At 45.6% G+C, this 18163-nt stretch overlaps 1 protein-coding gene across 2 annotated transcripts in view; it reads right to left on the bottom strand.

Moving 5' to 3' along the window:
- Window positions 1–18163, bottom strand: part of GLI3 (GLI family zinc finger 3) — a 249753-nt gene that overhangs the window by 166048 nt on the left and 65542 nt on the right. For both annotated transcript variants that reach the window (XM_088018202.1, XM_028108964.2), the window contains one exon: window positions 10609–10851. In XM_088018202.1, coding sequence (XP_087874328.1) covers window positions 10609–10851 — 243 coding nt within the window. The remainder of the gene's footprint in view (window positions 1–10608; window positions 10852–18163) is intronic.

Below are 18163 nucleotides of genomic sequence, written 5' to 3'. Positions count from 1 at the left end.
TTTTCTGCCTGCTGTAATTTCTAAGAGAGGAGGAGCATTTCCCTCCCGCCTGGGTCACTGCAACAGCCTGCTGAGTCACTTCCTAATTCTATACTCTGCCCCTCATGACAGGCCTCACACACCAGCCAGAGTAATACTCCCCAAGAAAAACCCAACCACATCTCTCCCTCCCGTGGCTTTCCATTGGCCCACAATTGTCCCCAGCCTGTCCCCCTAAAAAACTGCCCCACTCCCTCACCAAGCCATCGCACTAGCCTTCTCTCTGCTCCAGGACATGGCCACAGCAAACCCACAAATTCCACTCTGTAAGTGGAATGCTCTCCCCTTAGATCTTCCCATTTGGGCCTCAGCTGCAAAGACACCTCCGAGCAAGGCCTGGTGCGTTACTATGCCCTGAGTCTCTCCCCTCAACACCAGCCATTCTCCTGGGCTCCGAGCACCAGCCTTGCCACCTCAAAGACATCTCTGTCCAGGTGTTTTGTGCATGTCCTCTAGCTACACTGAGGGCTCCCCAAGAGCAAGAACCTGACTGATCGTGGCAAATGCGGACCCCTCAGGACCTAGACAGTGTCTGGCTCACAGCAGGCTCCGAGAGGTACACAGGATTTTTGAAATGAAAATAAATATCATGCATCATGTACCCAATGGGGTAAGACCTGAAGCGCGTCCACCAGGGGTGTGCTCAGAAGGGCCAGGTACACCAGAGGCACTCAGGTGCCTCCACCTTCTCATCAACTGTCCCTCTATATCATCAATTTGTAGCAAGTGATACAGAGACTACATTGAAAACATCATTAGTGATAAAAGAGGCTACATAAAAATGCATCCCACAGCCAGAGATATGTTTGATCAAAAGGGTCAACCTATGTGGTCAGATCGGTGGGGCCAAGCTGAGATCTTGGAAGCCAAGTGTGAGCTCCGTCAGATCACCGACGGGCAGGGAGCAGGGTGGCAATGACCTTTCATGACATGCCGTACTTAAGGGGAGAAACAGGGATGGGGAGGAAATGTGAATTCTTGCTGCCTTTGAAAGCAGGCTTATTCCACGAAAGCAAGCTGAAGAAAGAGGTGGTGTCTATTTCCCAGACTCTGCCACGCGCACTTATCTGATCCTCTCTAAATTAGGACACAGGCAACTCCTTTTATTCCCCTCACAAATCATGAGCACAATCAGGATGCAGATTTGGGGCCCCCCCAGTGGACAAGTAAACACCCAGCTTCCTGGAGTGGGCTTCCTCTGACCTGCACAATGTCTGCTGATTAGCCCCACAGCCCCCGCGGAGCGGACGCGTCTCCTCCTCAGGGGTCCCACCACCTTCTCCTAAGATCCTCTCTATCTAGGCCGGCTTGCGGGCTTCTGCCACCACTGGAAGGCTTTGTTCTCATTTCCCCCCAGCAGCATTAGCTACTGGATTTCCCAGCTGAATTTCACTTCATTTCAGGCCCCCACCCCCAACCTCACCATGGGCCCCTTGCACTTTCTTTAGCTTGACTGATGTTACATTTGAGTTGAAAAAAAAAAAAAAAGCCTCGAGTTGTGTGTGTGTGTGTGAACATTGTATATTTTGATGTTAAAATGGATCTTGATACAGGACACTCTTAATTAATTGGAAATTAAGCCACATTTATTGTCGATGTTTGGCATTTGCATTTTGAGATCAAGAAAGGTACTTTGGGGGCACCTGGGTGGCTGAGTCGGTTAAGCATCTGCCTTCAGATCAGGTCATGGTCCCAGGGTCCTGGGATCGAGTCCCACGTCAGGCTCCCTGCTCAGGGGGAAAGTCTGCTTCTTCCTCTCCCTCTGCTCCCCCCGCCCACTTGTGCTCTCGCTCTCTCGCTCAAATAAATAAATTCTTTACAAAAGAAAAAGAAAAGAAAGATACTGTGGTTGTCTAGGTTACCCAAGACAGAAGAGGTCAAAAGTTTGAGAACAAGTATTAATGGATTTTGTTGTCTTCAAGGGAAGATGGGACACACGACACAGGGAGGAACAGCACGTGCCTGATGGCCAACGGAAGAGCCGTGGCCCGAAGTCGGGAGGACAGCTGTGGGGCAGGAACCCCACGCCTGCACATCTGAGGGAGGAGGTGAATTAGACTCTCTGAGACAAAGAAACTCTGGGTTAGCAATGGGGAACACAGTCATCCAAAGATGTGCTGAAATACCCCAAAGCTATGATACACATCCTAGGGGTCACCCCGGGGACTCAGGCAGAGCAGGGGCTCCCCGGAAGCCCATCGGCTACCGCCCCCCTCCCTGAGCTCCACCCTCCCACCACCCTCCTCCCGGGTCCTCACAGAGGATTTCCTCTATGAAGGATCCTCTCTACCTCTTTGCCACAGGATTTAGTTCAGATTTCCCCTCCTCCAGGAAGCCCTCTGGACCCAAGTCTGGGTCAGGCATATTGTTACCTGCTCCCAAAAAAACCCTGCATTTGCCTTTCTGGAACATCCTTTGTGTTGTCTTTTTGCATGGGCTGATCTACTTGTCTCAAAGTCCCACCAGCCTGAAGGTCCATGGAAGCAGCGACTTTGTTCATTCTTTCTAACATGGGTTGGCACTTAGGAGGCCACTAGTAAATAACAAATGACAAAGGATGAACAAAAAATACCAACAGCTGAATGAAAGAAAAATTTTCCTCATTTTGTTCTAAGAGGAAGAAACTCACCAGAACTGAGGTTGATGAAAAGCCTGGACTCCCCCCTCCCCCAGAAAGAAGGGAAGACATTAGGAAGATAAGAACAATTAATTTTAGGAGAGACCCAAAGTATAAAGAACAAAATATAAAATCTAAAAAATGTGAGGAAGTTGGATACTTTTCAGAGGGTACCATAAGACTCCAAATGCTATCAGAACATAGAAAGGACAGAGCAATAAAATGCTACATCGGTTACCCTCTCTTAAATCAAACTGTAAAAGGCACAAAGAGAAAAATCTAGCCCTTTCACTAAGAAGAATGAAGATACAGTACAAATTTACAGGTACAAGATCAAGAAAGCTAAAGCAGGACAGGAGATACAACTTTCAAGAGACATCAAAGGTAACATTCTTTAATTATACAAAAAAGAAAGGAGGGACCAAGGATAATGTTGCTCCATTAGGAAAGGGGACTTAGCAGATGGCTGAGAAGTGGCAGGAGTTGCTGTGTTTCTCATGCTTTAGTCTACGAAAGGGATCAGGGAGCGGGGAACGGAAGGAAAGAACTACAAGCAACTAAAAAAAAGAAGGAAAAATGTCGCTGTGTTGGGTGGGTGCCAAATTAGAAAAGGAAGATAATTACATGGAATATTTAAACAACCGAGTTCGTAATCCCAAACTGATTTGTAGATGGAGGCTCCTGTTAACATGGATTACACGCATACTTGGACATTAACAAGTTGGAAAGATGTCACCGAAATCATGAATTGCCTAGAGATCACAGAACGCAAAACAAATCATTAAAATTTGGAAAAGGGGGAGACAAAGAGCATGCTCACCTTAACCACAGGAAAAAATACCTACCTGTTTAATTTTAGATGGGTGTGAAAACGTGTGAGCCAGGCAGATCTCCTATGCTAATCCCACGGTCCTTAAAAAGAGGATCCTCATCCAAGTCTGTGAGTAAACTGCCAACTTATTCCAAAGTACCACCGTCCATCTCAGATGAGAACCCTCGAAGTTTTACAGCTGCTGTATGTACATGAGAGCAAATATTTTTGCTGGTTTTGAAATGTCCATTTAGAAAGATATCCATGTGTCATAAATGCCTACTTTCAGAAAGGACTGGGTGACTACGTCTGGATCCTAGGTGGTATTTAGGGACCAGAAAGAAAACAGAAGCAGAAGCGTCAGTGTCTAGCCAAGGGGCCCCTCCTGAGTGGCAGGCTCAGGACGAACTTCATCTGTGATGTGATGAAGGTCAATCAACGGAACAGCTCGGCCTTCTGTGGCACTGAAGGGCCCCCAGGGTTCCTACCCCAGGACTTCTGGCAGGTGTAAGAGCTGGGGATGGCCCCTGGACCGCCACGTGACTCCAAACGCCAATGTACATGGGCCAACACAGCCATGAGGTGCTGAGGTGAGAGTTATACGTCTATCTGGTGTCCAGGGAAGGGAAACACCTTTGTGAAATGAACTTTCAAAGGAAGCGGTCTCTAGACAGGCCCTGAAGGGTCAGTAGAACGTCAAGACAGGAGGAAAGCACGGAATGACTCCAAGAGGCACAAGAGCATGAGCAGGGTGGCCGAGGCAGTGGCCAGGGGGCCAGGCTTGCCTGTGGGGACGACTGTGGTGGGCCACCGGGGAAGGGGGCACTGGGCCAGGGCGCGGCCGACAGCCAACTGATTTTCCCTAGAACATGATCTCCCCGAGCCTCATCTGTCCGTCCTCCTCCTGAATGGCCTTCAAGCTTCTCCCTGCTCTCCTCCAATCAATGCATCCCCCCAAGTTCAATGAATAAAATCAAATAAAAATTTTCAAACACAATAGTGCTTTTCTCACTGCTGGTTTCCAGTTTCCCAGGTCACCTCCCAAGACTAAATTGTAGAGTCACAGTCATATTGGGCCCGAGAGTAGTCAAGATTCCCTGGCAAGAGTCAACCTGGAACCCTAAGGATTATCCCTAAACTTCTACCACTGGCGGTAGAGTTAGTAACCTTGCAATAACTCCTTTAAAACCTATGGACGTGGCTCACAGTTTGCAAGTCATAAACATGACCTCTGGATTACTGAAAGAAAACCTGAATCGTTACATTGAATTTCTAATAGCAAGACAAGAATAATCACGGAGCTATTCTGAAGCTCACAAACACCAGCTCTGCAAAGGTTCGTAGACTGCATCTCCCCGCTCCCTGCATCTCCCCGCTCCTACAGTTCAAGACTATCCGTGGATGAAGCAATATACTTGGCAAAGCCCCCCAAATATGACCCAACATCAGTCTTTCTGGCTAAGCAGTATACTTTTTAAAAAACAACAATACACACAAACGCTGCTGATTGGTTCATCGACTGTTCTCCAAAGCAGTAACAGACAGCCTGGATGAGAATGGAACAGTGTGTGCTCAGGAAACTGTCACTGCCTACGCACTGTGGTCGACCCCAAACTGCTCATCTGTGCCTTGTAGGCATTTTTGTCTTTCACAGTCTCCAGATGACACTCCAACAGGAAGACAGACGTGAGCAGGTGCACCTATTAAATATGTAAAGTACACATCTTCTCTTCCACTCGCTTAGAAGATGTATTTCTAAGGGCTGTAGAAAGTCACCTAATATAAAGACAGACAGGTAGAAAAAAAAAAATTGTACTTTTTTTTTTTTTTAGCACACAAGAATGCAAGTGGGCTTGGCACATCAGCTTCCCACAGAAAATAAATGCAAGCAATTAAAAATTCAGTTTCTTTTCTTTAAGCTAATTCTTCAGGTTTTGCTAATTAGCAACTAATAGTTCTGTCATCTGAGCTGGGAAACATAAGGAAGAATACCAGTGGTATGTTTTCAATCAAAGCATTTGCATGAAGGAATGAATCACATTTTCCATGAGGGATTACTACTGCGTGGGAGCAGCTGGGGGCAGAAGAAAAGCATCTTCACGACCCTAAAACTGTAAAAAGAGACCTGAAATTTTAGAAAAGGGGATGGCCTTCTGCTTCTCGTCACTGAACCAGCAGGGGTCCTATGTGGCAGGACTCGTGAATCTGAGACGCTCCCCACAAAACCTCCTGCAGGGACAGTCAGAAAGGGAGACTCCTCGCAGGAAGACAGAAGACAGTGAAACAGATGTTTTCCGTAACACAGAAGAGAATAAAAGTTAAGCGTCGGCCAGGGTACAGGAATGCTTTAACTATTATGTCACCTGCCTGTGCAAGTTCCTAAGAGAATACACGCCTGGCGTGAGTGAACTCAGGGGTGATGGAAGTTTGAAGTATACCTGGCTACCCACAGAGCAGGGACAGCTTAAGACTGCTGAGAAATCTTCAGGCGGGAGATGGGGGTCCTCATCCTGAGTCCGGTACAAGAAACTCAGGTCTCTGAAACCCAGCCCCTCCCACGCTCTCCCCAGTCACAAAGCGCTAGTGATCCTACAGCTGCCCGCCTGTCAGCATCACCCCACATCTGAACCGTGCGGCTTGACCCCCTACTTTCTTGCCTTGATATACAAGCCCTCCACAGCGACCCTTCAGGAGAGAATACCCTCCAGTGCCCCCTGTGAAGATTTTATTCCAAACATATGTTGTGAATGTTTGAAGTGCCCGCTATCCCTGGTATTTCTTTTTTCTTTTCTTTTTTTTTTTTTTAAGTCAAACCCACAAAACCTAAAATACTTTGAACCCAGCCTAAGTGCCATTTGTGAAGACGCAATACTGCATACCCAAGGATAATCAAGTCTTGTGCAATAAAAATTGTACAGATGTCCTTCTGAGGGTAAAGAAACAATTTTCCCTTTTCCGATCTTACAGGAAGCCTGCCCACACGTTAGAAATACAAAGTCAGTATATATAGAAGCACAAATTAGGCATCTTGGAAAGTCCACATTTTCCAACCACAGAGAAAGGAAGGAATTCCTGGGAGCGTTCCCATGCCCAGCTACACTGGATTGGAGGAGTCTTTTTTCTCCAAAAACCTGGTGGAGTTGGCACACGATTCATAGGAAAAGGGAACAGCCTACAAAGATGTTTCTGAACCTTGAGCCACTGAAGGTCTGCAGCAAACTTGTGTTTTGAGAGTTTCACCACAGGACTGACGAGTATAGAACGTGATCGAACTTGCATGCCTTGTTTTAAAAAGACCGCACTTTTCTCATACACTAAAAATTTCTGGAGGACCTATCAACTTCAGCATTGTGTTGTTCATTCATTAGCTTTCCCTGGATAATTAAATCCGAGAAGCTAGACAGATTTTATTATAAAGTACCAAAAAAATACTGGTAGAAGACTAAAATATCCAATAGAGTTCCAGAAAAAGTAGCATTACAACCTACCTAACTCCTTGAGGCTTAGTTTAGGATATCTTTAAAAATATTTCATATGGGGGACACCTGGGTGGCTCAGTCGGTTAAGTGGCTGCCTTCAGCTCAGGTCATGATCCCAAGGTCCTGGGATCGAGTCCCACATCAGGCTCCTTGCTCAGCGGGGAGCCTGCTTCTCCCTGCGCCTGCAGCTTTTCCTGCTTGTGCTCTCGCTCACTCTCTCTAGCCTCTGCTCTTTCTCTCTCTCCAGCAACTAAATAAAATCTTTTAAAAAAATAAAATAAAATAAAATATTTCATACGGATAATTCTGCAGCTTTCATTTTTCCAAGTATATTAAGTTTGTATTTGTTACATACATACAAATACATACAAATATTTAAAAGTTTAAAACTTCCCAAAGTCATTTAAAAGCTTTAATATTTCTTCACTTACAAAATAGAAAAAAAATATAGTCAATTCACTAAGGTTCAGGGACAAAGGTTATGTTCAGAAGGCCACCATACACAGTGCTGACTACACCAATCCTCTTCCTAAGATTTACAGTCCACTCGATCTCTAATCTGTTTACAGAAGACACAGAGCTCAGGGAGGCAGAGGAATACACAGGACTGCAGCACTAACAAAAACAGCTCGGTTGTTCTGGAGGAGATGGTGGTGATGGTGATGAGGATAGTGATAGTGGCGGTAATGGAGGTGATGGTGGTAATGGTGGTGATGGTACTGGCACTGGTGATGCTGGTGATGGTGTTGCTGGTGATGGTGGTAATGGTGGTGATGATGGTGGTGGTGGTAATGATGGGGGTTGTGTTTGTGGTGATGGTACTGGCACTGGTGGTGATGGTAGTGATGGTGGTGATGGTGGTGGTGGTAATGATGGGGGTGGTGTTGGTGGTGATGGTGGTAATGGTGGTGATGGTACTGGCACTGGTGATGATGGTAATGGTGATGGTGGTAATGGTGGTGATGACAGTGGTGGTGGTAATGATGGTGGTGGTGTTGGTGGTGATGGTAGTGGTATTGGTAATGATGGTGGCAGTGTTGACGGTCATGGTGGTGGTGATTGGGTGATGGTGATGATGGTGGTGGTGGTGACAGTGATGGTGGTGATGATGGGGTGGTGGTGGTGCTGGTGCTGATGGGAGTGATGGTGGTGGTGGTGGCAATGAGGGGGGTGGTGGTGACAACAATGGTGATGGTGGCGATGACGAGGATGGTGGTGATGATGGTAATGACGGCAGTGATGATGGAATGGAAGGAACAGGAGGAAGTGGAGGCACAGGAAAACAGGTGCCATAATGATCTGAAGCACTCACCATGAGCCAGAGATTTTACTAAATACCATATTTGCGTCGTCTCACTTAATTCTCAGGAAAACACCATGGAAGAGCAGTCACATTATAACACCAAATAAATGGTTAGGAAATGATTCTTAGTGGGGTCGGCACACCTGGCCATGCCGCACAGCCACTACATGGCAAAGCTGGAGCTTGAGCCCCATCCACTAAATGGTAATCCAATCTGTGTGGTCTCTAGAACTCCCCAGCCATGTTGTAGATGTAAGGATCTCATTTATTTATTTATTTATTTATTTATTTATTTATGACTAATTTAGGGAGTACATTGGGATGGTGGGTCAAAATGGCATCTGCCAGTTGGTTATAGGCAAGCGTCCATAGCTTGTCAGTCATCATGCAGTTTTAACAATGCCCTGAGCAATACAGCGGGGAAAGTTAAGGAGCATCCAATGTACTGGTCTATGTCCTCTAAATAGAACAGTTCCAAGCCCCACTAAGAGCTCTGCAGTGCCCTGAGGTAGTTAATGTTGAGGCCCAAGGGATGGGTCACAAACGCATGCTGCCAAGAGGGGCCAAGGATCCCAGGTGTGCAGAGAGCCTATCCCTCAAACGTAGGGGAAAAGAGTCAATGGGCAAACTGTTAGAAGAAACGGACCAAGAGCAAGCTGCAGGTTGAATGGCACAGAGAGAAAGTTAACGATCATCTGCCTACTTCCATCAACCAGAAAAGAAGTATTCGTCAGCTGTCCTGCCCAATTACATACCTCAATTATTAGTGGGCATCTGGAACAGAGAGCAAAACTTAAGTATGAGATGGGAAAGTTTGTGTTCACACATAAGGATGAAAACAAGACAGGGAACCTGTGGTTAATAAACTAGATCGATTCTTTTTAAAAAAGTAAATATACTCAGGGAGTCTTAGTAGGGAGGAAGTTCGCAGATTCCCTCACATCTTCTGCACGGAGCTCTCCAATAGAGACTCGCAAATAAAAATACAATATAGAAAACAAGAATGTGCTCAGAGAAACATTTTGCCAACGTTATTGTAAACTCTCGCTCCTAAAAGAAAATGAAATAAACTTCAACGAAGACAGAAAAAGAAGTGAGCACCCACCTCCTCCTCATTTCTGGATCTGTAGAAACAACTGTAGCAACAGGGCTGAGAAATGCTTTTTAATCAGAGAAGCTGTAGCCTTTTTTAAAAGCCTAGAAGAATCCATAAAACCTTTTCCTCCATGCTTCTGACCACTTAAAGAAATAATGTACCTTCCATCTCTACCAACAATGTAATCTGGTCAGGGCGAAAGCAGTTGCTGAGACGTAAGTCTGCTCCAGGCTCTTTGATCTGCACCCTGATGAGGGAACATTCCCCTCTGCTACAAGTCAGCTAACGAAGGGATGAAATTAGCTTTTATCCTGGGCACCCTCTTGAGGGGAAAAAAAAACAAAAAAGGGCACTAATCAGCTGTCCTCGCTAATCAGTCATCTGGCTAATGACCTTTTGCCTTAAAACACTAAAATTTCTGAATGATGTGGAAAAAGGGAAACACAAACCAGTCCCCCTCTCTGGAGCTCAATGGATCATCTGGAATTGGAGCCGGGAAGGTTAAATGGCAAGTCTGTATCCTGGCAAGGTGATAAATCTGTAATCAAGAGCTGCAGCTTTGGCACCTCAATGTGAACTTCATTACTTCCACAACCAAATTATATATATTTTTTAACTAGAAACAGGCCACAAATAAAGTCAACCATTATACATTTTTCTTGGAGAAAGCCATCGTATATTTGTATTCTGAGTCCTAGTGAATTACTTAAACTTTATTAGTGCTGGAAAAGGAGCTTCCCATGTTTCCGGTCTGCCAGTTAGAGAAGAAAGTAAAACGTGTAGAAAAATCTTCCACATTTAAGGAATTTAGCACTGATTTGCTCCAAAGGAGTTCGTTCATTCTCAACAAGCAAAAAAAAAAAAAAAAAAAAAAATCATTCAAAATGGGGATAGATGCTGTTCAGGAATTCTGCCAGGGCAGCCCACTTTAATAACTACCCCCATCAACCAATTTTGCTCCTGCAGTGTCTACTTGGGTGGAAGAAATCTGGTTCTCGTTCCCAGCAAAGGTCCATGTGGATTAGCCACAGATGGACACCTTCCTGAAGGCTTCCCCACAGAGGCTTGGACTGGCTTAGAGATGTAAGAAAATGGCTCTCTCTAAAAAGAGGAATGGACAGGATGTAGGAGAAGAAAAAGAAGAAAAAACTGGAGAGTAAATTAAACATTGGTATAAATTAATACCAGCCCAATAATTCATACAGCGCGTGGGCAGCCTTCCATGGCTCCCGGAACCAGGGTGACGGGGCAGGAACCACTTACGGTAGTGAGGCTCCATGTAACCGTTCCGGGGGTCCATGGCAAACACGGCCCCGCGGTATGGCACTGAGGGCTCGGCCAGGTGCGGCAGGGACCCATGGATCTCCTTCTTGATCAGTGAGGCCCTCTCCTCACTGGATGTCGAAGGCTCCTCGCTGATCTTGCCAAGCCCCTGGACACTCTGTGGCTGCATGGTGACTGCGTTTCTTCTCTCTCTGTGATAGGTCTGTCCAGGACTTTCATCCTCTGAAGAAAGAAGGAAAATGGAAGCTCTGTGAGCCACTTGAAGGAGCAATCCAAGAACAGTCATCAGTTAGGTCTCCCTCTCCATCCCTCCTCCCCAAAAGAAGCCCTATTTCTCATTCATGGCAACTTTGAAAGCTACACCATGATGACATATTCCGCAGACAACACTGCTTATGAATGAGGGTCCAAATTACAAATCGAAGGCCTAAGGGGAGCAGGAAATGAGCCTATTAAGTTGAGATGGAGGGGGTCAGCAAATTATCATCACCAGCTTACAAGTGAATCTGCCAGGGAGGCTTTTCATTAGGGACTTGCCAATATCCCTGCGGGTCACAAGTGGAGCTGGAAGTTTTGCCAGCCTGAGGCCATGGGTGTCCAGCTTCCCCCTGCCTGTCCCTCAGCTGGGCCGTTCAGGTATCAGGCAGTTGGGACACCCACTGCGCCTCTGGGTGATCGGTGGGTCGAAGGACCTAAAGTGATCCAGAAGTTTTCCTGTTTTTTTTTTTTTTTTTTTTTTTTAAGTCAGATCTGTAACCCACTGGTTTAGTGGAGCTAGAAATGGGACAAAAGACCCACTGGTTACGAGGGGTAAAGGTAAACCTACGTACAGTACCCTTTGCAAGACACTTCTTTCTGCAGCCCATAGAACAGAGCCAAGAACCAAGAAGCAAATGGAGTAAGACTAATTCCCAGAGCAAGATGGCTCAGTGGGTGAGGAAGGCATCAGTGATGCAGACACAGGCACGGTCTCTGCTGGGGTCCAGACGCTGCTTCACACGCTTACGAAACAGCTTGACAAAATTCCACATACATTCAATATTCCAGCTTCCTAATACTTCCGTTCCCTTTGATCTGTAGGAACTTCCCATCTACCCATTAGGGCTCTCCGCAAATGTGATTGGATGACCTTTCTAGAATAGCAGATCAAAGAGCCCATGCATAAAATTAAACCGAACGAATGATCTGAATCCACAACAAATGGGCCAATTCATCTGTTAGAGTCATACACACATTCTGCATTACATACTCCCAAACAAACTCTGCATTTCATCAGCAGACTGTGTTCTGGAAGGTAAGTGCTGATGGAAACAAAGCTGTTCAGGCACAGCTCAGACATCTGAGAATGATGTCCCATTCTTGATCTGAAATATACATATATATGTAAGTAATAATAGCGTTGTACACTCTGGATGGACAGATTTTGAACACATCTTATCCCAACACATAAAATGATCTTCAGAGTATTTCATAAAGTAGTTATAGCTGGCTGAGAGCCCCTAAAAAAAAAAAAAAAAAAAAACAGGAAAATATGCTTTAGCAGTTTCATGGCTGTTTGTACAAATTCAGAAGAAAGTGTAGCTATAAACATGGGCAAGCATGAAAATATAAACTATAGTCACGACTATGTTTTGTGATACTAATAACTTGAACTACCCAAAGCCAGGAGCAATTTTAATCGTTCTGCTTGTGTCTGGGATTGGAAGAAATAAGCAATGTTTTGTTCTGTTTTTCAGTCTAGCAAATGACTTGCAAAACAGAATAGACAATGAGGTATGCTTTGGTCTTTACAGTGAATTTGCTGACTACTGCAGGATAACTGCAAAACATTATTTAGCATTGTTTCGTGCAGATCTTCACCACCAAATCTTGTAATTATGGGATAAATGATGAGTTTAATCTATCAAGTAACTACTGAAAAGGAAAAAAAATGGGTGTAATCCCACATTTTCACACATCGATCTTTACAAGAGCAATTCAAACCATGCTTTTGCTAATTTAAAAACAAAGTACCCCCCAAAAAAACCCCTACATTTTTATTTTCCCTTCTGACTAATACTTTTAGGCACCACTCCACCCTCATACTTCATTAGCAATAAAGTTGCAGGCTATAGAATAAGGGTTTCTGTTATGTAAAAGCAAAAGTGTGTTAAAAACATTAAAACTCTTAGTCTGTTTTATAAAAATTCCTATAACCTACCAATGGCCAAAGTCATATTTTCCACTAATTTGCCCCTGTATAAAATCTTTATTTCCAATTTCAACCTGAAGTGAACTTGTAGCACTTAGGTGCAAATTCTGTAGAATGGACCTTCGTCTGGAGAACCAGAGTCCTCACCAAGAGCCACTGTGACACATTAATTAGCATTCTCTGGTTAAGATGAATAACCAAGCTCCACTAATCTGTTCCAAGTTGAAAACAGGATTCCCTTGACTTAATCTTCCTAGAAGAAATTAACTTTTCTTCTCTTAAACCTGCATCCCTATAATAGAGAGAGTTTCTTAGAAGCCGAGCCTTTATGATGAGCAGTTGAATCCAACTTCACAAATAACTGAATAATTGGCATGGTCTAACCAGAGTCCTCCCAGGTTCCCCCAGCCTCCTGGGAGAAGGAAGTAATTGCTGGGGCGGGGTGTATGGGGGGAGTCGAAATGGGGTGTATTTTCAGCTAAGTGATTTTTTCACAAGTACGAAACTTTGATTATTTTCTGAGAGCTAAACTAATGTGTGTGAATATGAAAGTTATAACGAGAAATAAGCAGAGCTTAAACACTTAATACAAGAAAAAATTATAACTAATTGCCTTAGTAAACAGCAGGCACGAAATTTTTGAGCATGGCAACTTTCATCAGACTGACTTTACAACAGTCGACGCTAACACACTCTTACCTACTCTCCCCTCCTCTCCAAAAAATTCCAGTAGACAAATATTTCATGAAGTTTACCTTGTGTACTAAGTTGCTCCTGACGGGCACTCAGATCAAAACTTGACAGTACACACGCTCCAGAATACAAACAGCTCTGAGGCTGGAGAGCACGCTCTCCACAGTGAAAAGGAAACTTTCCAAGCAATACTCCTGCCTGCTCTTATAAATTTAGCAACCCTTTCAGTCAGCCAAAAGACGAAAGCTGTCTAATCTTGTTCAGTTGTGCCGAGTTGTTCAATAAAGTTTGAGAGTCAGTGCAGACAGGCAACGCCAGGCCAAATTATTGACAGAAACATACTGTCCACCATGGCAACAAGCAGAAGTCGGCTGCAAAAATGTAAGCAAACAGCCCAGTGCTCCAGGAGCATCTGCCAATGGACTTTAACGGCCAAACACAAGGGGACTGTTCGTGCTTCTCTATGTTCAACAGCTGCTAACTTGGGGCGGGGTGGGGGTGGTCACACGGAAACATGCAATTCACTAAAAAGTTTCGGGGAAAAATTATTTTAAATACTGTCATCATAATCCCCCTTTTGTACCTCCCTCCTTGTGTATATCCACATTCTAGTGGAAGTTAACAAAGTCCTGCCCCCAGATGGAGAGCTGCCCAGCCATCACATTTTACAAACTGTCCCAGACTTTCCAAACTCATCCAAAGGCAACCGAAGTCGAGTCTTCGTGCTATGACCTCAGTCTGAAAGCTCAAAAGTCGCTTCGCTGAGCACGCAGCTTACACCATTCACAGTAAAGGCTTGAAGAAAGTGCGCTGCGTGAAGCAGGACTCGAACACACACTCCTGGGCACGTCCTCACAAACTCCTCAGATAAAAGTTTCAGACAGTTCTTCCAATATAAAAATAAAACCCTGCACTGCATCACCGACTAGGAACACCCCGTCGCCCTAGCAAAATAAGCTGATTAGAAGCTCACAGTGCATGCACGTGGCTTTTTTTTTTTTTAAATTAACATCGACTTTTAAACTGCTCCCTTAAATCCCGTTTTAACACCATTACTCCTCTCTTCCCCCAAGACAAGAAAAGACACAGAGTATAAGACAACGGGCAATACTTACAACTCGGACCCCAGGCTCTGGTTAGCTACTTTCTGCAAACTTCTCTTGGTGGGCTTTCTCTAGTGTGCAGACCCTCTAGGAACATTCTCGGTGTCTCCCTGCCTCCTGCTTTCCCTCTCCCTCTCCCAGGCAGTGCTGCTCCCATTAGATGAATTAAAAGTGGTTGGAGCCATGCTAAATTTAACAAGCTCATTAGTATTCTTTCTGAGTGCTTCCGAGTGAACTCTCTCTATTCAAGCCCCTCTCTCCAGCAAAAGGGTCAGGCGGCTAATCATTAAATCAAACTAATGTCACCCTATAACAATCAGCCCGAGAGAAGGAGGGTTTATTATTTCAGTTTATGCTAAATAAACGGTTTTACAAATGGTCCCCAAGCAAGGTCAACAGCAGCTTCAATTACAAGACAAACTTAACAAGAGTTGCTATAAACCAAGTACTCTGTATTGACTTAAGAACAGGCTCAACTCCACGTATTACCACTAGCAGGGTTGTACAGGAATGCATATTGTAAAATAAAGGATGGGGGGGAGCTTCTTTCTTTGCCAGAATTTGCGACTGCACAGCGACTCCTCATTCACCTGTCTCCAACCAGCTAGCCGCTCAGCTCAATTCACCCCACACAAAGGCTGGAGCCCAGACCTCAATGGACCGAGTGAAACATGTTCAAAACTAGGCTCTCTATTGTGACTGAATTTCTTAACATCTTTTCAAAAAGCGGAGAATGCCTTGAGGCTAAAGGAAGAAACAGGCTAATGGTGAATTGGGAATTCTGAGCAAATTTCAGAGCCCTTTCCTCCTAGCTTTTGAGGTTGAAAGCAAGCTCTTTCCTTTCAAGTTTCAAAGTCCTTTTTCCTCCCGCAGTGTCACAGAAGGATTTGAAAAGAAGGTAATTGTGCTCGCAGTCTCCCTGATCAGAGCTTACGTCCTATTTCTGGTATTTCGGAATACTTCTTGCAATAATAGTGCATATAGCTCAATCCCTTAACCGGCCTGCACTCTGCAATTGCTCATTAAATGAACAATTGCGGGTATAAAATGCCTTTTATGTTCAAGGTCTGGATATAAGATAAGCATTCTAGGACTCTAAATTTGGTTTACTAAGGAAACTCTCCATCATTAAATTACAAAACTGAAGTCAGAATATCAGGCTTTCCCAGAAAAGTGGCACTCAGATTTCGGTGAGCCCAAAGGAGAGGCGGATGGGGGTGGGGAGGGGAGGAGGCAACAAAATGTTAAGGGGGGGGGTACAAAAAAAAGACTGGATACTCAGATTTCTAGCCGAATTGGGCTTCTAACAAGAGAATAATATTTCCATGCTTAAGAAGGTCTGAGTTTGTGAGACTGCACCATTTCTATACGGAATGATATAATAAAATCATCTTCAAATGGATTAAAACATAGGTCTGAGGCTCAGTCAATATGCAGATGACTACACCTGACCCCTCACAAGCAGACGCGGTCCCCTTCCTTAAGCAAAGAAAGACTCCTTCATGGCCACAGAATGCGATCATCTCTGCCATCTCCCTGGATCTCCACAACAACCTGTGGGACAGGGGACCAGGTCCAGAAACAGGCTGCCTGTTTCCAAAGTGGTAAACTCGCAAGGAAGGCATGCAAGAGGCCTGACCAGGCCAAATGGCCCTGTTCACAGGAGGGGAGGTCTATTTGTGGACAGGGTTTGGGAATGATACCTGTATGCACTCCCAGCACCCCCCTCCACCACCACCAGAAGAAAACAAAGTCATCACAGGTTTATGCATAGACATTTTCAAAACTCTGATACTCCCCCATCAGGGTTTTATGACTATAACCCACTCTTGAGAAACACCCAGGGGGCCCAAATGACAACCTGATGGTGACACATCCGACCTCAGGGGCTCGGTACCATGGAACGTGCCCGCCACGGGGGCGTGAGACACACGCACACCTCCACCCGGCCGCACCCCCACCCCCTCGCATTCAGAGGCTCAGCCAATGGCATCTGTGCATTCCTGCAGTTTTCAATGTGCTTCCGCGAGCCTAGGGCCCCACCTTCCTGATCTGGACAAGAAACAGCCCCATTTTCTGCTTTCCTCCCAGGAAAATTGCCTCGCTGGGTTTGGAAAGAGCATTATTTCATTTTTTTTCCCTATTATGCATTTGTTGCATCTTGTCAGCTTTATTTCTTTGGTTATTTACAATTTCGATGTTCCTTGAATAAAAACCAGCGGGATCCAGGTTCTAAAACCTCGCCTCCCTCCTTTAGAATTCTCCCCATGACTTGGACCAAAGAGAGGCCAGAAATGAAAAAGAGAAGAGGCTAAGTAGATTCAGAAGCATTGTAGAATTAAGCCATGAAGGAGGAATAAAGTTCCCGTAGGTTTTAGAAACACAGTCTTGCCTCTTTGCACCTAGACGGCAGTTATGCCTCAGCCAGGGGCTGCTCCCTAGAATGTCTGGAGCTTGGCTTCCAAAGGCAGCGAGCAAACAATGCCTTCTCTAAGAACATTTCCAACGCCCTTGGGGTCAGACATCGCCCTTGTGCAGCTACACATACATCTCCCATTGACAATGACTGATGACAGAGGGAGTGGCCCAGATGGATCAGGAGAGAGCGCTCAGCTTTGTCTGCAACCTTTAAACCAACTGCAGGGCCTGCAAGAGGAGGCCAGCAGCAGGATTTGAAGCTCTGGAGAAATTCCAGTGGCAACCCTCCCTCCAAGATTACAGGGCAGCTCCCTCTTCCTGCTTTCATCAAGCAGGAGGTCCCAGGTGAAAGGAGAAAAAGTAGAAAAGGCTGTCCATCAGAGGCGTGCAAGTACCGTAATTGTTTTAACATATCTAGAGTTCTTTTGCCAAAGAACAAAACGGGGTCTAGATTGACCAGCGTCCTACCGGCCCCTCACCAGAAACTACTTGCTCCAAAGAGCAGGTTGGTGCTCATAGGCAGACTAATTTCTCACCTCCTTCCCCGCTACTCTGCTTACAAAGCTCCATGCAACTTCAAAAGGGGCGCCTGGGATAGAAGAAAGTAGGTAGGGAAGGCAAGATGACAATTCAGATAAACTTAAGAGGCCAACCCAGCGATGGCTGTGAGCCCCACTACAGCCCAGAGCTCTGAGGGCACATGCAGCAAGCGGCCTCCTGCCTTCCCTAAAGATGATACGATGAGGGCTCCTTGCCCATCTGGAAAATCAGGAGCCGATAACACACTATCAGCTTGTCTGAGGCCTCACCAGGCATGCCCCATGGCCTCCAGGGTTTCCACGCCCTCTCCTCCGTGCCTCAGAACCCTCACCAATCCGAGGTCAGCACCCCTGCTCCCCCTGGCTCCTGGGCGTCAGTGACAGGGACAGCTAAGTGCTCCTGTGACTCGGTGAACTCTACCCAACATGCCAGGCAGGGTGTTTAAGTCCCAACCCAAATCCAGCGGTACTAACCAACTTTGAAAGTTCCAGACAGCACTAGCCAAGTCCCGCCTACACCAGGGAAGAGAAAACAGATGAAACGGGCCCCTGAGGGCCCCTGCAGGCCGTCCTGTAAAAGGGGGAAGGAG

This window comes from Eumetopias jubatus, unplaced genomic scaffold (genome assembly GCF_037043125.1).
Source record: "Eumetopias jubatus isolate StellerSeaLion01/CBP00866 unplaced genomic scaffold, mEumJub1_p1.0 scaffold_14, whole genome shotgun sequence".
In the NCBI taxonomy this organism is placed as follows: Eukaryota; Metazoa; Chordata; class Mammalia; order Carnivora; family Otariidae; genus Eumetopias; species Eumetopias jubatus.
This window is presented reverse-complemented; position numbering and strand designations above follow the sequence as displayed.